Here is a 13909-nt window from a genome sequence, read left to right on the forward strand (position 1 = left end):
TGTGTGTGTGTGTGTGTGTGTGGAGGGGTTTGCTGTGTGGAATGTTTTCAGTCTTTTTTTGGCACCTTGTGCAGAACAAACATGTGACTTCATACTTCCTTCCGATTGGTTGCCTTGGCTTCTGCCCCTCCCTGCCACCCAGGTATCTTTTGCCTCACTGGGTTGTTTATGCGTATCCTGGCATCACTAATTGCCATCAACCCACACCAAAGGGTGGTGTGGGGTGGTGTGTGTGGGGTAGGGTGTGTGGGGTGGTGTGTGTGGGGTGGGGTGTGCGGGGTGGGGTGTGTGGGGTGGGGTGTGCGGGGTGGTGTGTGCGGGGTGGTGTGTGCGGGGTGGTGTGTGTGGGTTAGGGTGTGCGGGGTGGGGTGTGGTGTGTGTGGGGTGTGTGGGGTTGTGTGTGTGGGGTGGTGTGTGTGTGGGGTGGGGTGTGCGGGGTGGTGTGTGTGGGTTAGGGTGTGCGGGGTGGGGTGTGCGGTGTGGTGTGTGTGGGGTTGTGTGTGTAGGGTGGGGTGGGGTGTGCGGGGTGGTGTGAGCGTGGTGGTGTGTGTGGGGTGTGTGCGGGGTGGGGTGTGCGGTGTGGTGTGTGTGGGGTTGTGTGTGTAGGGTGGGGTGTGCGGGGTGGTGTGTGTGGGGTGGGGTGTGCGGGGTGGTGTGTGGGTTAGGGTGTGCGGGGTGGGGTGTGCGGTGTGGGGTGTGTGGGGTTGTGTGTGTAGGGTGGGGTGTGCGGGGTGGTGTGAGCGTGGTGGTGTGTGTGGGGTGGGGTGTGCGGGGTGGGGTGTGCGGAGTGGGGTATGTGGGGTGGGGTGGTGTGTGTGGGGTGGGGTGGTGTGTGTGGAGTGGGGTGTGTGTGGGGTGGTGTGTGTGGGTTGGGGTGTGTGTGGGGTGGGGTGGTGTGTGTGGAGTGGGGTGTGTGTGGGGTGGTGTGGTGTGTGTGTGGGGTGGTGTGTGTGGAGTGGGGTGGCTCCTAGCTGCCTCTGGACAAGCCTGTTAAGCACTCCCATCTGTATTCCCACCACTGTGGCTAACAGGAGATGATCTATTTATGTGTGAATCTCTCTATCTGTCCTCACTGCGTGTGATCTTCCGATCTCCACCTTCTGTCTCTGCTACATAGACTGTCTGTCTGTTCCTCTAGCTGTGTGTCCGTGTCCAATATCTGATACGTGGCATAATTTCTACTAACGGTTCCTGTTTCTGCCTCTTCTTCTTTCCTCGATTGGTTTGGGCTGACAAAAGTTACATTGATGAAAGCTGACCTACAAGGTAGACAGTCTTATTTGTTTGACACTTGGTCTGAAACTGCTGCATTTTTTGCCTTGCACCCTCCACCGACATCATCCACCCCTCCACCACCACCATCATCATCTTCATCATCATCTGGATCATCCTCCCCATCACCTGGAAAAGTCCAGTTCTTTACACCCAAAGGGAATGGATGGATATCGCAGTCCTGAATACGAGTTGTCCGTCTTCGTGTCTCCGGCAGTGAGGCGTCCCTGACGCTGTAGGCCGGTTTTAAACTCACCACCATTTCACCGTTTCCGTTGACGACCCTGCCATTGTTGTTTCCGCGGCGCATGCTCTGTGTGTTCCTGAAGCTCTGCCCCGTGACCCGCATGCATTTGCTTTAAAACATGACTCAGCCTATTTCTTATTGCTCAACTCTGATGATGTAACATTGCAAATAACCCCCAAACTATGAATCCTATAACACCCCGTGGTGCTCCGTTTCCACAAAAATCCTATAGTGTTACATAGCGAGTTGTGTAATAAAGAGCTATAATATTCCCCTGACACTGCAGATCCTCAAAATGGGTTGCCAAACCTTTTTGAAGAAATTCTGCATGTACTAACATTGCTACTGTAACTAATCATAAACACAATCTCGGTATACAACAGCGATTTGACGCCATTTACGTTTCATTTGCACATACAGTGTTTGGTTTAAGCATTTTTGTTCATTGAATGAGTTTACGATTTCTGTATTATGCAAGTATAACCATATAATTAAAAAATAACTGACAATTAAAAAAATTAATAACAGCACTCTAAAATGACTCATAAATCATTTCAGCAATTTTTTGTGCAGGCATTTCATTTCACTAACTCCTCTCATGAATTCAGGATAGACAGACAGACTGACAGACAGACAGAGAGACAGACACCCGCTTGTTGCCAGGAAGGCAGCTGCCAGTGTCCTTCCGTGTGACCTATGCTGAAACCAGAAGGTTCTTTTCTAGAAATATATATTAATATATGTATGACCGGGACCAATGACTCCTGCTTCAAGTCTACTAACACTCTTTCTTTCTGTCTTATTATTTAATGCCTAATGCATATTGTATGACTGTAAACAAAAGCCCGTGGAACCTGAACTCAAAGATCGTTGTGAGGAATAAATCGACATAAATCGACGTAAACCTCCTAAACGCTTCTAAAGCTGAATAAACGCAGGAGCCCATGTGTCCTGCGCTCGGTGTTCCTGTTCTTGTTGTTTTGCAGGTAGTACACACTCCTTGCTCTGCACCTTTCCTGTTTTGTCTTTGGTAATACGGCAATACAGTCAACTTGAGCATATGGCGTGTTGCGATGAAGGAGTTAGTTACATTAGTTAGCCAGTTAACTAGATCAGTGTTTATGAGATTGCAAAGTTTGTCTCATCTGGGAAAATTCACTTCGAGCGTTTGCCAAGCGTGTGACGTAAACGGTGAGCCACGGGAAGTTCTCCTCAAACAGTTCTGATCCTGTCGGGTTACGCCGTCACCCACCGGTTGTGTGTGTGTGTATTCTTGTAAGGCTGGTTACTTAGCAAGCATGAAGTAAGTCTTTAACTTGACTCATCGACACTGATGTGGAAACAAACCTGAACATGGGCACCTCCAGAAATAAATTCAATTAATGTCAGGAGTAGGAGGCAACAAGATCGAAACACTGAACATATTACTCTTTCCCTCTCTCTCTCTCTCTCTCTCTCTCTCTTTCTCTCTCCCTCCCTGCGTGTGTGCCAAACACCCATGCCCTCTGCCTCTAGGTCCGAGCACCACTTGTCAGGAGGACTCTTGTTCCAATCAGGGAGTTTGCCTGCAGCAGTGGGAGGGGTTCAGCTGTGACTGCACCATGACCTCGTTTGGGGGACCTCTGTGCAACGACGGTGAGTGAACCCGAACAGCCCCCCTCGCCTCTCTACACACACACACACACACACACACACACACACATACACAAATACACACACACACACACACGAACACACACACACACACACACACACACACACACACACACACACACACACACACACACAGGCTCCAGAAACATTCCTCTCTTCAAAACCAACCACTCACTCTGTGAACTCATATATTATGGTTTGTTTGTCTGCTATAATTTCTTTATGATGGAGAAAACCATCATATCCACCTTAAATAAACACGTAGATGTGTACGATCAGGTCCTAAATCCGCCTGCTCGAGTGATGCTATTAAAGCACATTCGGTGGCATTTCGTTCAGCTTGTAAACACAACATGCACATTAACATAAGTGCTGACCGTGGTGTGTGAGCCCCGCGGCGTGTGTGATACCGATGGTGTGCACACCTGGGTCTGAGAGTGTGACTCACCCAGTGCAAATCTCCCTCCCTGTTCCAGTGTCTTCGCCGAGCCTACAGCAGTCACAAATTGCTTCTTTGACATTTCAAAGGTCACAGAAGATGTGCGAACTCCCTTTCGGATGCCTTACACTGTAATTAGTAGTCGGTGGCGGGCTGTGACCTGTAAATCCCGTTAACCGGTATTGTCCACGAGCCGCACCAGCTAAACTGCCCACGTAAAGAATATGAAGTCAAGGAAAAAACCATTTGTTTTGCCAATTTTCATTTGTTTCATGCTTTTTTTTTATAACCCCGTTTCAGCAGATCAATAAACATTTCTGTTTCTGTTTCATTTGATTAAAAGACAAGCTAATATCATGTACTGTGAAGGCAGTGTATTAGAGTATTAGATTAGTTTGTGTCATCATTAGTGTACAGTAATTGATGTTTTAGATAGAACATCTCTGATTATTATAACGGCTGTTACTGCGGTGTGTACACAAGGCGCAGCAAGGTAACTTTTACAGTTGATTATTTTTTTTCAATTTTTAATCTGGGTTATAATGAATGCCTCTGTGAAATCAAATGAGAAAACGTATTTTTGATAGAAAAGTCAGCTAACCCACTAGCTCTGCACCCTGCTGGTCTGTGTGAAGCAAGGCAGGATGGCGTGGTAGCATTTTCACTGCACCGAGGTGCTGTTGCTTATATGATAATTGTAGGAAAAGGCCTAATTAACATTGAGACAAGGAGCTTTTGGCCATCAAGGAGCTTGTGTTCTGATTACACATTGGGTTTTTAATGTCAGGGCTTTTCCGTAGGACTAGATAAGCACCCGGTCTGCATAATTAACGTGCCGCCTCGGTTAAAGAGGTGTGGGTATTGAGAGGCTGTGTGTGGAGCCCTAGCAGTAATCTATAGACACCTTACGGGACGTCATTGAGCAGCGCTCTGCTTGGGGACTGGTTCCTGTCAGTACTGGCTTGTCGCTAAAAACATAACTGTGCCATAAAGTGAATGATTGATGAAGTTTAGGAAGAAAGAACATTTCATCTATATTTTATGGGTCATTTTGCAGCTTCTGAATATCATTTGCTTTAATGAAAGAGTTAAGATTTATTGGATAAGAAAAAAAAACATCCTGTGTCTGTAAAGGTTTCATTCCAACCCTATATTTATAATAGATAATAGATAATCTGACTGGCTATTAGATGAAGTGATTATCAGTGATTATTTGAGTTTGTGCTTTCTGCCTTGCTGGACTCGTACACGAGAGCGTAAGAACACAGGCCACAAGCGTGGAACATGTGAACGCAACATGTAGGCAACATTACCTGAACAGCGAGCCAATCAGGATTCAGCTTTCCAGTGGAAGCCATGTTGAAGAGGCAAATCTTCCATCAGAGCTTCTTCTTTGGAGCTACTTTGTCTCCTGGATCAGGATGAACGTTTGCTTTTGTTGGACGTCCAACGGTCACCCATCAAACGTCCGGTCTTCAGGCCGAGCACCCGGGGACACGTACAGGCTGCCCTGCCTCTCATCGAGTCCCTTTGTTGATTGGTCTCCTGTGTCCTTGTGTCCTGTCTCACTGACACTTTTCAAATTAAGAGTCATGTTAGCCAGCGAGCAGTTATCCACTGATTCACTCGACTGGAAGAGGAATTGGTGCCAGATAAGCGGTCCATTATTGCATAAAGCTGTGTGTGTGTGTGTGTGTGTGTGTGTGTGTGTGTGTGTGTGTGTGTGTGTGTGTGTGTGTGTGTGTGTGTGTGTGTGTGCGTGCGTGCGTGCGTGCGTGCGTGGGTGCGTGCGTGCGCGTGCATGCGTGCGTGAGTGTGCGTGCGTGTGAGTGTGTGTGTGTGTGTGTGTGTGTGTGTGTGTAGGCACCCACTCACAGACACATTGAGATACAGCCAAGCAGGATGTCCGAGCGTCTTCTCGTCTGTCCTTATGCTTGGTCAGTCTGACTGTGCCAGAACCGTCTGCTGGAGTGAAGGACTATCTTCAAGGGCGGTTTGTGTCTGTTTACCACGTTTGTGCAACGTGGGCAACTTCTATTAATTAAAGTGGCTAGTTTGTACAAGTTCGTATTGCCTTTTCGTGTGAGATTGACAAATTCATCATAAAATCATGTCGCATTATGAGTTTGTAAATGACAATAGAAAAATTGATATTTATTTGAAAAATGAAGATATTAGCAGTGCTGTCAAGAGCTTGTTTTCACGCAGTACACAAACACACACACACACACGCCTGAATCATCTTTGTCATGCTTCTCTTTAGACGTGGCGTATGCAGAGCGCATCACGAGTGTGTCGTGCGTGATGTAGAGTTGCGGGGGAGTGGGGGTGTTTCTAGAAAGATCCATGTCATAACCAATTCATTAAGAGCCATCCGCACAAGTGCCTTTGCTATTTGAAACAAGCACTTGTGAATTTAATTGGGGGGATTATTTATGAATTTCATTTTTCTTCACGGTACGAGAATGAAAAGCATTTGCTATTGAACTGACACCACTATTGCTGTAAAAACCTCTTTTCTCTGCGACTCCACCCCGACTGGGTTGTTAACTTATTTGGGTACGATCTCATAGTCCTGTTTTACAGCACAGCTCAGTAGGGCATCTAGGGAGGAGGAAGGGTAGTTTATTAGGAGAGCGGTAAAGGGAGGGGGTTATAAAAGAGGGCATGATGTCAGGATGGAGAGAGTTGAGTTACTACCTCAGTCAGCGGAGATGGGAGGCACTGATGATGTGTTCAGGCACACTGGACTTGACAGCCATATTTATAGCTTTATTAACAACTGTTTGCAGTGCTATTATGTGTGTTTCCATGTGTGAATGTCACTCCAGAACCACGTGAGGAGTTGAGGGGAAAACACACACACACACACACACGCACACAGACACACACACACACAAACATCCACCAAACAACTTCCACTTCAACTGAGTCAAATGCAGAGCTGTTGTTTGTCCTTAAGAGAGTGGCTCATCTGTTAGCAACATGGCCTACCAGCTGTCATTGAACACATATCATTAAGCAGTTTCCAGACTTAAAACCTACGGCCTACCTGCTCCCAAAACGGGTTTAGTATATACACAAATTTTTACATGAGTTTAGTGAATATTGGTTTCAGAGTACACTGGGATTAGTGTGTACTGGGTTTAGTGAATATATGAATTAGTGTGTACTGGGTTCAGTGAATATAGGCTTTAACATGTATTGGCTTTAGTGATTATAGGGGTTAGTGTATTCAGGGTTTGGTGTATACAGGTTTAGTGTATTCAGGAGTTATTGTATTCGGGGTTTAGTGTATTCAGGGGTTAGTGTATTCGGGGTTTAGTGTATTCAGGGGTTAGTGTATTCAGTGGTTTAGTGTATTCAGGGGTTAATGAATAAGGGGTTTACTACTTTATTGGGCTGGGAGGCAGGCACTTTATACTTGAGGTGATTATAAATATGAGACATGAGCGTCCCAGCTGGACATCTTGTTATGTCCTCCCCCTGGCTGTCCATGCAGCCCGCTGACCAGAATGAGGTCGTGTGTTTCTTGGCCCTGCCGTGTTTTCTGGCCCGGCCGCTCAGCGGAGAGGTGGACGGGCACCGGGCCGTGGGTCTACTCGCCATGCCACGCTGGACTGAGCCTCCATGCTGCTCCGTGCTGTTGGAGGGCTTGCTTCACCAGATGGACCCTCCACACTGCCTCCCAGATGCTCCATCACACCACTGATTTACTACATCATGCTACTGTGGCAGTGGGGGGGGTCGGTGCGCAGAAGCACTAGCGGGATTTGGCCGAGGCACCTGCATTGCCACCGCCATGCGCCGTGTCTTCATCCCTGGCCCCGCCCCCTGGCCCCGCCCTCCCTCTGCACTTCGAGCGCCCTTGAACTGCTGAAGCAAGCTAACGCCCACCTCATTTTTGGGCTCGTTTGTATTGCTGGATTGGCAGTAAATGCGCACGAATCCAGCGGCCGCGTGAGCGCGCCGGCAGAAGGCGGGTCCGGTGGACCTGTGAGAGCTGCAGAGCGCTGAGACTGTACTGCAGTACCGTAACCGGGCCCGTTACGACACACTCCTGCCTTTATGTGGGCCTACGTGGACGTCTGCAACTTCCCGTGCACGAAACAGACCACAGGATCGTCTTAAAACAACGAAAGCCGGATTGGTGTCAGTCATATCGATGTGAATCACTGGCGTTTCATACGAGGACTTGAGAAACTTGGACACCAGCCGATTTCCTTTTTATGTCCTGTCCAAATGAACCTCTGGACACCACAGTTTTGATTTTATGATGGCAGCTGCTGTGGTTAGTGGCACAGGGCATAACGTGAGACGTTATGGGTTTATGCTGCTCGGAATATGACGGCTCACGTTATGCCGGCCGAACAGTTTTGACACACTGTTTGCGTTTAACGGACTGACCTGGAGCTCATGGGTATGTGAGATGGGATCATATTACTTGGCCCCTGCTAATTTGCTTTCACCATTTCTTTTTAGTTTGGCTAATTGGGCAAAGCTTGTGTAGTTTTACAGTGACCTCAGAGGGTGTGTGTGTCTGGGCCAGGGAATCTGGGCTTAATGAGGGATGTAGTTAATTCAGCCACAGCCCTTGCATATGAAATTAAATCTCACTTATGAATGTTGTAAGAATGTTCAAGAGGTAATCGCTGTTCTGAGACTGGTAGTGTGAGACAGGTATGGTGTGTGTGTGTGTGTGTGTGTGTGTGTGTGTGTGTGTGTGTGTGTGTGTATAGAGCATTTCCTCATCTTGCCTTCTCCTTCTCTCTCAAAGCAGAACACGTGGAGCTTTTAAGCTGTTCTCCCGTCCCCGTCTGCTGCAGCAGTGTGTGTGTGTGTGTGTGTGTGTGTGTGTGTGTGTGTGTGTGTGTGTGTGTGTGTGTGTGTGTGTGTGTGTGTGTGTGTGTGTATGTGTGCGCAGCCAGCATGAGTCCTTTGCAATGAGAATCTGCTGACACTGCAAAACCAAAATACAAAATTAGTCCAAAAAGGACCAAATTTTTAAATGTGATTTGATTTGTGCTGTGGTAACATGATAGGAACATGTTTACCAGTGTGGTAGAATGTCACACAGCTGGGGCAGTTATCAATGTCAATTAGACTTCCTCATGACTGTCCTGTTTCCATTGGCAATGCGCTGTAATAACATGTAAATGTCTTTATATATGGGCTCTGTCTCCATTCCTAAATACCAGTTTATATGTCAGCCTTTTCTGCTCTGACAGTTTAATCTGCTAATTTTGTGTCCCATTTCAAGTCAGGAAAACAGCAAGACAGATCTATGTTCTGTGAAACTACAGTGTGGCGGTGAGGAAAGAGCTTATGGTTTTCACTAAGCTGTTGTACACATTCTGTGCGTGCTGCATTGTAAATCCCCCGTGAAACCATTAGGGGGCAGCCGAGTACCAAGTAAGTGAAACGTTAGCAGGAAAGAGCAATATGGTGAAGTCTGGTGAAGTTTGGTGATGTTGGACCACCATGAAGTCGGGGGATGATTGTGACGCACTTTTCCTCCTGGGTCCTGTGAACACATCGTCAGCACACGATGATGCGGAACTTATCTGAGCGTTTCTTACAGGAACAGCCTACTGCCTGACCCAACACCTCGTTGGGCTCTGACCATCCAGACTCTTGATAGATCACCTCATTAGCCGCAGTCACGCAGATGGTGGTTCCCGTAAATGCACCGAAAGGGGGGCGGATCTCAGCAGCACACACTGTGACCGCCAGAAAGACCTTATAGCACCCCCAAGGGGAGAGGTGTGGTCGTGCGGCGTGTGCTAAAAGTTGAGCAAAAGGTCTTGTGGTTGTCATTTCACTGTGTGCCTGTCAGGTTGTCATGGTTTCAGAGCCCATCTCTATAGCGCCAGGGCTTGGGAAGACGAGAGCAGGTAGTGCCGGACACGTCATGTCACGTTGAAGGCACACGTCAGCACACGAACGGGTCAACGTGCTGGTGAAGGTGGGGGGGGGGGGGGGGGGGTGAGGTCTGATTGGCTGGTCGGGACGGATGTGGAGTTCTGCTGGAAGAGCGGGCCGGGCTGGGCTCCGGGACTCCTGATTTAATCCACAATTTGTCCTTCTCCTGAGAGGCACACACACAAACACCCGCACGCACACACGTACAAACACACACGTGCGATCGCTATCACGCTTGGTTGCCTTTCCTATTTGACACTATTTGGTGGACGGTGTTCTTTTTTGTCAGTGAGCGAGGCTAAATTCCCCCACTTCAGTCCCAGTCCCAGCTGACACTGGCCAAGTCTGTCTGCTTCAGCGCTCGTGTACGTGTGTGTGTGTGTGTGTGAGCGCGTTTGGCGTATAAAGCAGTGAGGGGGCTGTGTGAATTCGTTCAGCTCCGGCTCGCTAACGGTTGACGTCATGCCCGGCCGTCAGATGGATAACTCCGCTCTGGTTGCCTGGCACTGACTCCGATGCCTTCCGTTTCCGGACGCTCGCCTCCGAGGAAGTAGGAAGAAGAGTTTCCGGCGCGCCGTGCGCGTTATGCACCTCCGAGTTTGGGAGTCGGCGTGGAACGGGAGAGAGAGGCAGTGAGCAGGACCGAGTGAGCAGGACCGAGTGAGCAGGACCGAGTGAGCAGGACCGAGTGAGCAGGACCGAGTGAGCAGGACAGAGTGAGCAGGACAGAGTGAGCAGGACCGAGTGAGCAGGACCGAGTGAGCAGGACCGAGTGAGCAGGACCGAGTGAGCAGGACCGAGTGAACAGGACTGAGTGAGCAGGACAGAGTGAGCAGGACAGAGTGAGCAGGACCGAGGGAGCAGGACCGAGTGAGCAGGACCGAGTGAGCAGGACCGAGTGAGAAGGACCGAGGGAGCAGGACTGAGTTAGTGTGTCTCAGACTCCTCTGCTCTCCCCTCTTGTTCAAACAGACTCTCTTCCCCTGCAATACTCTCCAGCTCCACTGATTTGCTGAGTAGAGCCTCCTTATTTGCATAGCCGTGCTCTCACTCGCCCCCCCCATCTCTCCCTCGCTCTCTCACTTCTTTGCTGGCTGCTGAGGCTCCCCCTCCCTCTCCTCCCTCTCCTCCCTCCCTCCCTCCCTCCTCTCCTCCTCCAGCTCACTCCCTCTCTGTTTCACACAAGCCTCCGGAGCTGCGTTGCCGATGCCTCGTGGCCGCTGCCTTCTCCGTCTCCAGGTGTGTTCCCAAACTGCGGAGGCACGCAGCGCGCGGGACACCCTCGCCTCTCGCTCCCCCAGAGCCCCGGGCGACGCTCGCGCTTGACGCCGTCGAGAAGGAGATGCTCAGCGCTCTTCGGATCAGCCTTGAGAGACTCTCCCCAGATGCTCTCTGATAGCAACTGGGAAAAGCAGGAAAACTTGTCCGTCCTGCCTTAGCGCATCAAAGATATACCTCACGCCCCCGATTTGTCCCGGCACCTTCTGGAGTTCACGGGCAGCGAGGTTCGGGAGTTTTGAGGAGGTTTTGGGCGGCTTGCTTTTGCGAGAGGTGCTTTTTGTGCGTGGAGAGTGTGAAAATTGAGGGTGGAGTAGTGAATAGACTCGGATCGCTTATTCCAGCGCCGTGTGAATCTTAGTTTTGTGGAGCTTTTTCTCCTCCATATTCTCCCTGACGGTTGAAAGTGTCCTGCTACAAAACTGGATTTTCTGTAACTGAAGACTTGAAACGAACATTCTTTGGTCGTTTTCTCCTGTAGGGCTTTGAGGTTCTTTTCATCGCCTTTCGTTTTTCTCTGTGGATTATCTTGTCGGTGGGATTTTTAAATTTTTTTGGGCGCGTGCGAGCGTTTGCGTGTGAGTGAGCACACGCGGGGTATGGGCTGCCGGGAGCAGTGAAGCGCGTGCACACGTGCGTGCGTGTGTGCCCCCCCCCTCCCTCCCTCTCTCCCTTCCTCCCTCCATCCCTCCCTCCATCCCTCCCCCCTCCGCCACATCCCTCGCTCCTGTCCTCTGCTGGCCAGCCGTGTCAGGGGTCATGCTGAGGTGCTGGAGGCTGGGGTCTCGGCTGGTCTGGGTCGCGTGCGTGGCCCTCTGCCTCGTCACCCTAGGGGCCTCTGCGGGTTGGGAGGCCTTACCGGGGCCACGTCGGGCCCGCCCGCCCTTGGGGAGCAAACATCGGCACCCGGCGCCCGCCGCCATACACAGATCACCCGCCTCTCTACGCGCAGGACACGGTGGGTAACTGGGCAAACTTATGGCATGCGCACACACACACACATACACACACACATGCATCCTAGTCCTGAGTGTACCTCACATCTTGCTAGCGTTGCTTACAGTGTGCATCGTAATTCATGCGACTGATTTACATATCGTATGGAATTCGAGCCCTCTGCAAAAACTGTAGTTCTTTGTTTTATCTGTTGTCTTTAGTTTTACCTCCATATTTGGCATTAGCCCCTCCCCTTCCCCTTCTGTCCCCTCCCCTACTGCTCCATGCTAATTCAGATTAACTCTGATCCCTGTTTGTCTTCCTCAGCATAGTCCCTGTACAACGCTGTGACTCAGATTATACCGTTGTGTCTGTGCCCAATAGGGGAGGAAATGATGGGGTGGGGTGAGGAGGGGTGGGTAAGGTGGGGGGGGGGGGTAATATGAGAGGCGTGGGGTGGGTAAGGTGTGGATGGGGGGGGTAAGATGAGAGGCGTGGGGTGGGTAAGGTGAGGGGGGTGTACAGCTGGGATTAGCTGGAGTTCATGTGTGCTGCCCCTCCAACCGGACCACCTGTCTCTCTGAAACCAGTGGCTATGCCAGCCGAGTATAATGCACTTGCGCTCCGTTTGGGTGTAGCGCCCCCTAGAGGCGCACAGGGGAAGGGGCAGTGGAGAAGCGCCTCACCTGAGAACCAAAGGGCTGCTGGGTGTGCAAACAGCATTTTATGTAACGTGGTGTTGGTGGTATAATGTGGCATGGAATGAAAATGCTTTACTTTGACTGGGCCAGTACCAGAATTGATAATAGATCTCATAATAGATCATGTTTTTCTTGATGGAGATAAGGAGGAGTATTGATGAAGGTGAAGATGATGAAGAATACATCCATGATGGTATGAGGTGGATTAGGCAGGCTTTTCTTGCCCAGAGCTGATTGGACAGTGTGAGGTTTAGAGTCACGCTGAGGTGGCAGGAGAACCAATTAGGCCACTCAGCTGGAGCCTGTCTGCAGCACACACACACACACACACACACACACACACACACACACACACACACACACACACACACACACACACACACACGTTAACCCACACACACATACACGTTAACACACATACACACACACACACACACACACACACACACATACACGTTAACCCACACACACATACACACACACACACACACACACACACACACACACACACACACACACACACACACACACACACACACACCTACACGTTAACCCACACACACATACACATACACACACACCACACACACACACACACACACACACACACATACACGTTAACCCACACACACATACACACACACACACACACACACACACACACACACACACACATACACGTTAACCCACACACACACGTTAACCCATACACCACATACCCACTCACCCACACATGTGCACACACACATACATTCACCCACACACATGCGCGCACACACACACATACGCACACAAGCACACACACCAGTCACCTCGGTTGGAGAGGCAGGTATTCTGTGACAGGGACATGTTTCTTCTGTGTCTTCCTCCAGTGGAATAATGCCAGAAACGGACAAGCTCTCGTTGTAATATCATTACGTTACATAATCAAGTCTAAGATCTTCAAATCAGCTGGCGATTATTGGTCAAGTAATAAGCTGGTTTGAGCCTCTGTGTCCTAAGGAAAGCTAAACGCAGAAACCTTTCTGTTTGATTTTTAATGGCTTTTGTGAAGGATTTGTGGATACTATTTGAGGAATTTTTCATGTCCACATGGGAGACGGCTTTTCACTGCTCGAGAGAAGCACATTCTCTTTGACAAACTATTGCAGCACACAGATTTCTCATAATTAAGCTTATGGTCTGGGTTAAGTGGGCATAATGGCAGTTATCCACAGTTACATACAAGTTAATGGAAAAGCCTCATGAAGCTGTTTTGAGTGTGTGCGCGTGAGTATTTGTATCTGTGTGTGTGTGTTACGACGTGTGATTTTTCTGCAATCTTCTTCTGTGTTTTCCTAAACACCCCTTACAGGTTTGCCATGGGCGCTGCACTCACTGTGAACCCCGCAGCCCTCTTGATATCAGGGCTTTCCTGACTGTTGAAATTACACAGCCATGACTTCCCTCCCCTCAACCGTA

The 13909-nt window shown here is 49.5% G+C and overlaps 1 protein-coding gene across 21 annotated transcripts in view; it reads left to right on the forward strand.

Moving 5' to 3' along the window:
• Positions 1 to 13909, forward strand: part of LOC143522031 (neurexin-1a-like) — a 245417-nt gene that overhangs the window by 120015 nt on the left and 111493 nt on the right. For 12 of the 21 annotated variants that reach the window (XM_077015753.1, XM_077015833.1, XM_077015715.1 and 9 more), the window contains one exon: positions 3035 to 3154. In XM_077015753.1, coding sequence (XP_076871868.1) covers positions 3035 to 3154 — 120 coding nt within the window. Of the gene's footprint in view, positions 1 to 1239; positions 1267 to 3034; positions 3155 to 10703; positions 11770 to 13909 lie in introns of those variants that run through there. The other 9 variants (XM_077015672.1, XM_077015699.1, XM_077015724.1 and 6 more) reach the window with 2 other exon arrangements.

The sequence above is a fragment of the Brachyhypopomus gauderio genome, chromosome 1 (genome assembly GCF_052324685.1).
Source record: "Brachyhypopomus gauderio isolate BG-103 chromosome 1, BGAUD_0.2, whole genome shotgun sequence".
In the NCBI taxonomy this organism is placed as follows: domain Eukaryota; kingdom Metazoa; phylum Chordata; class Actinopteri; order Gymnotiformes; family Hypopomidae; genus Brachyhypopomus; species Brachyhypopomus gauderio.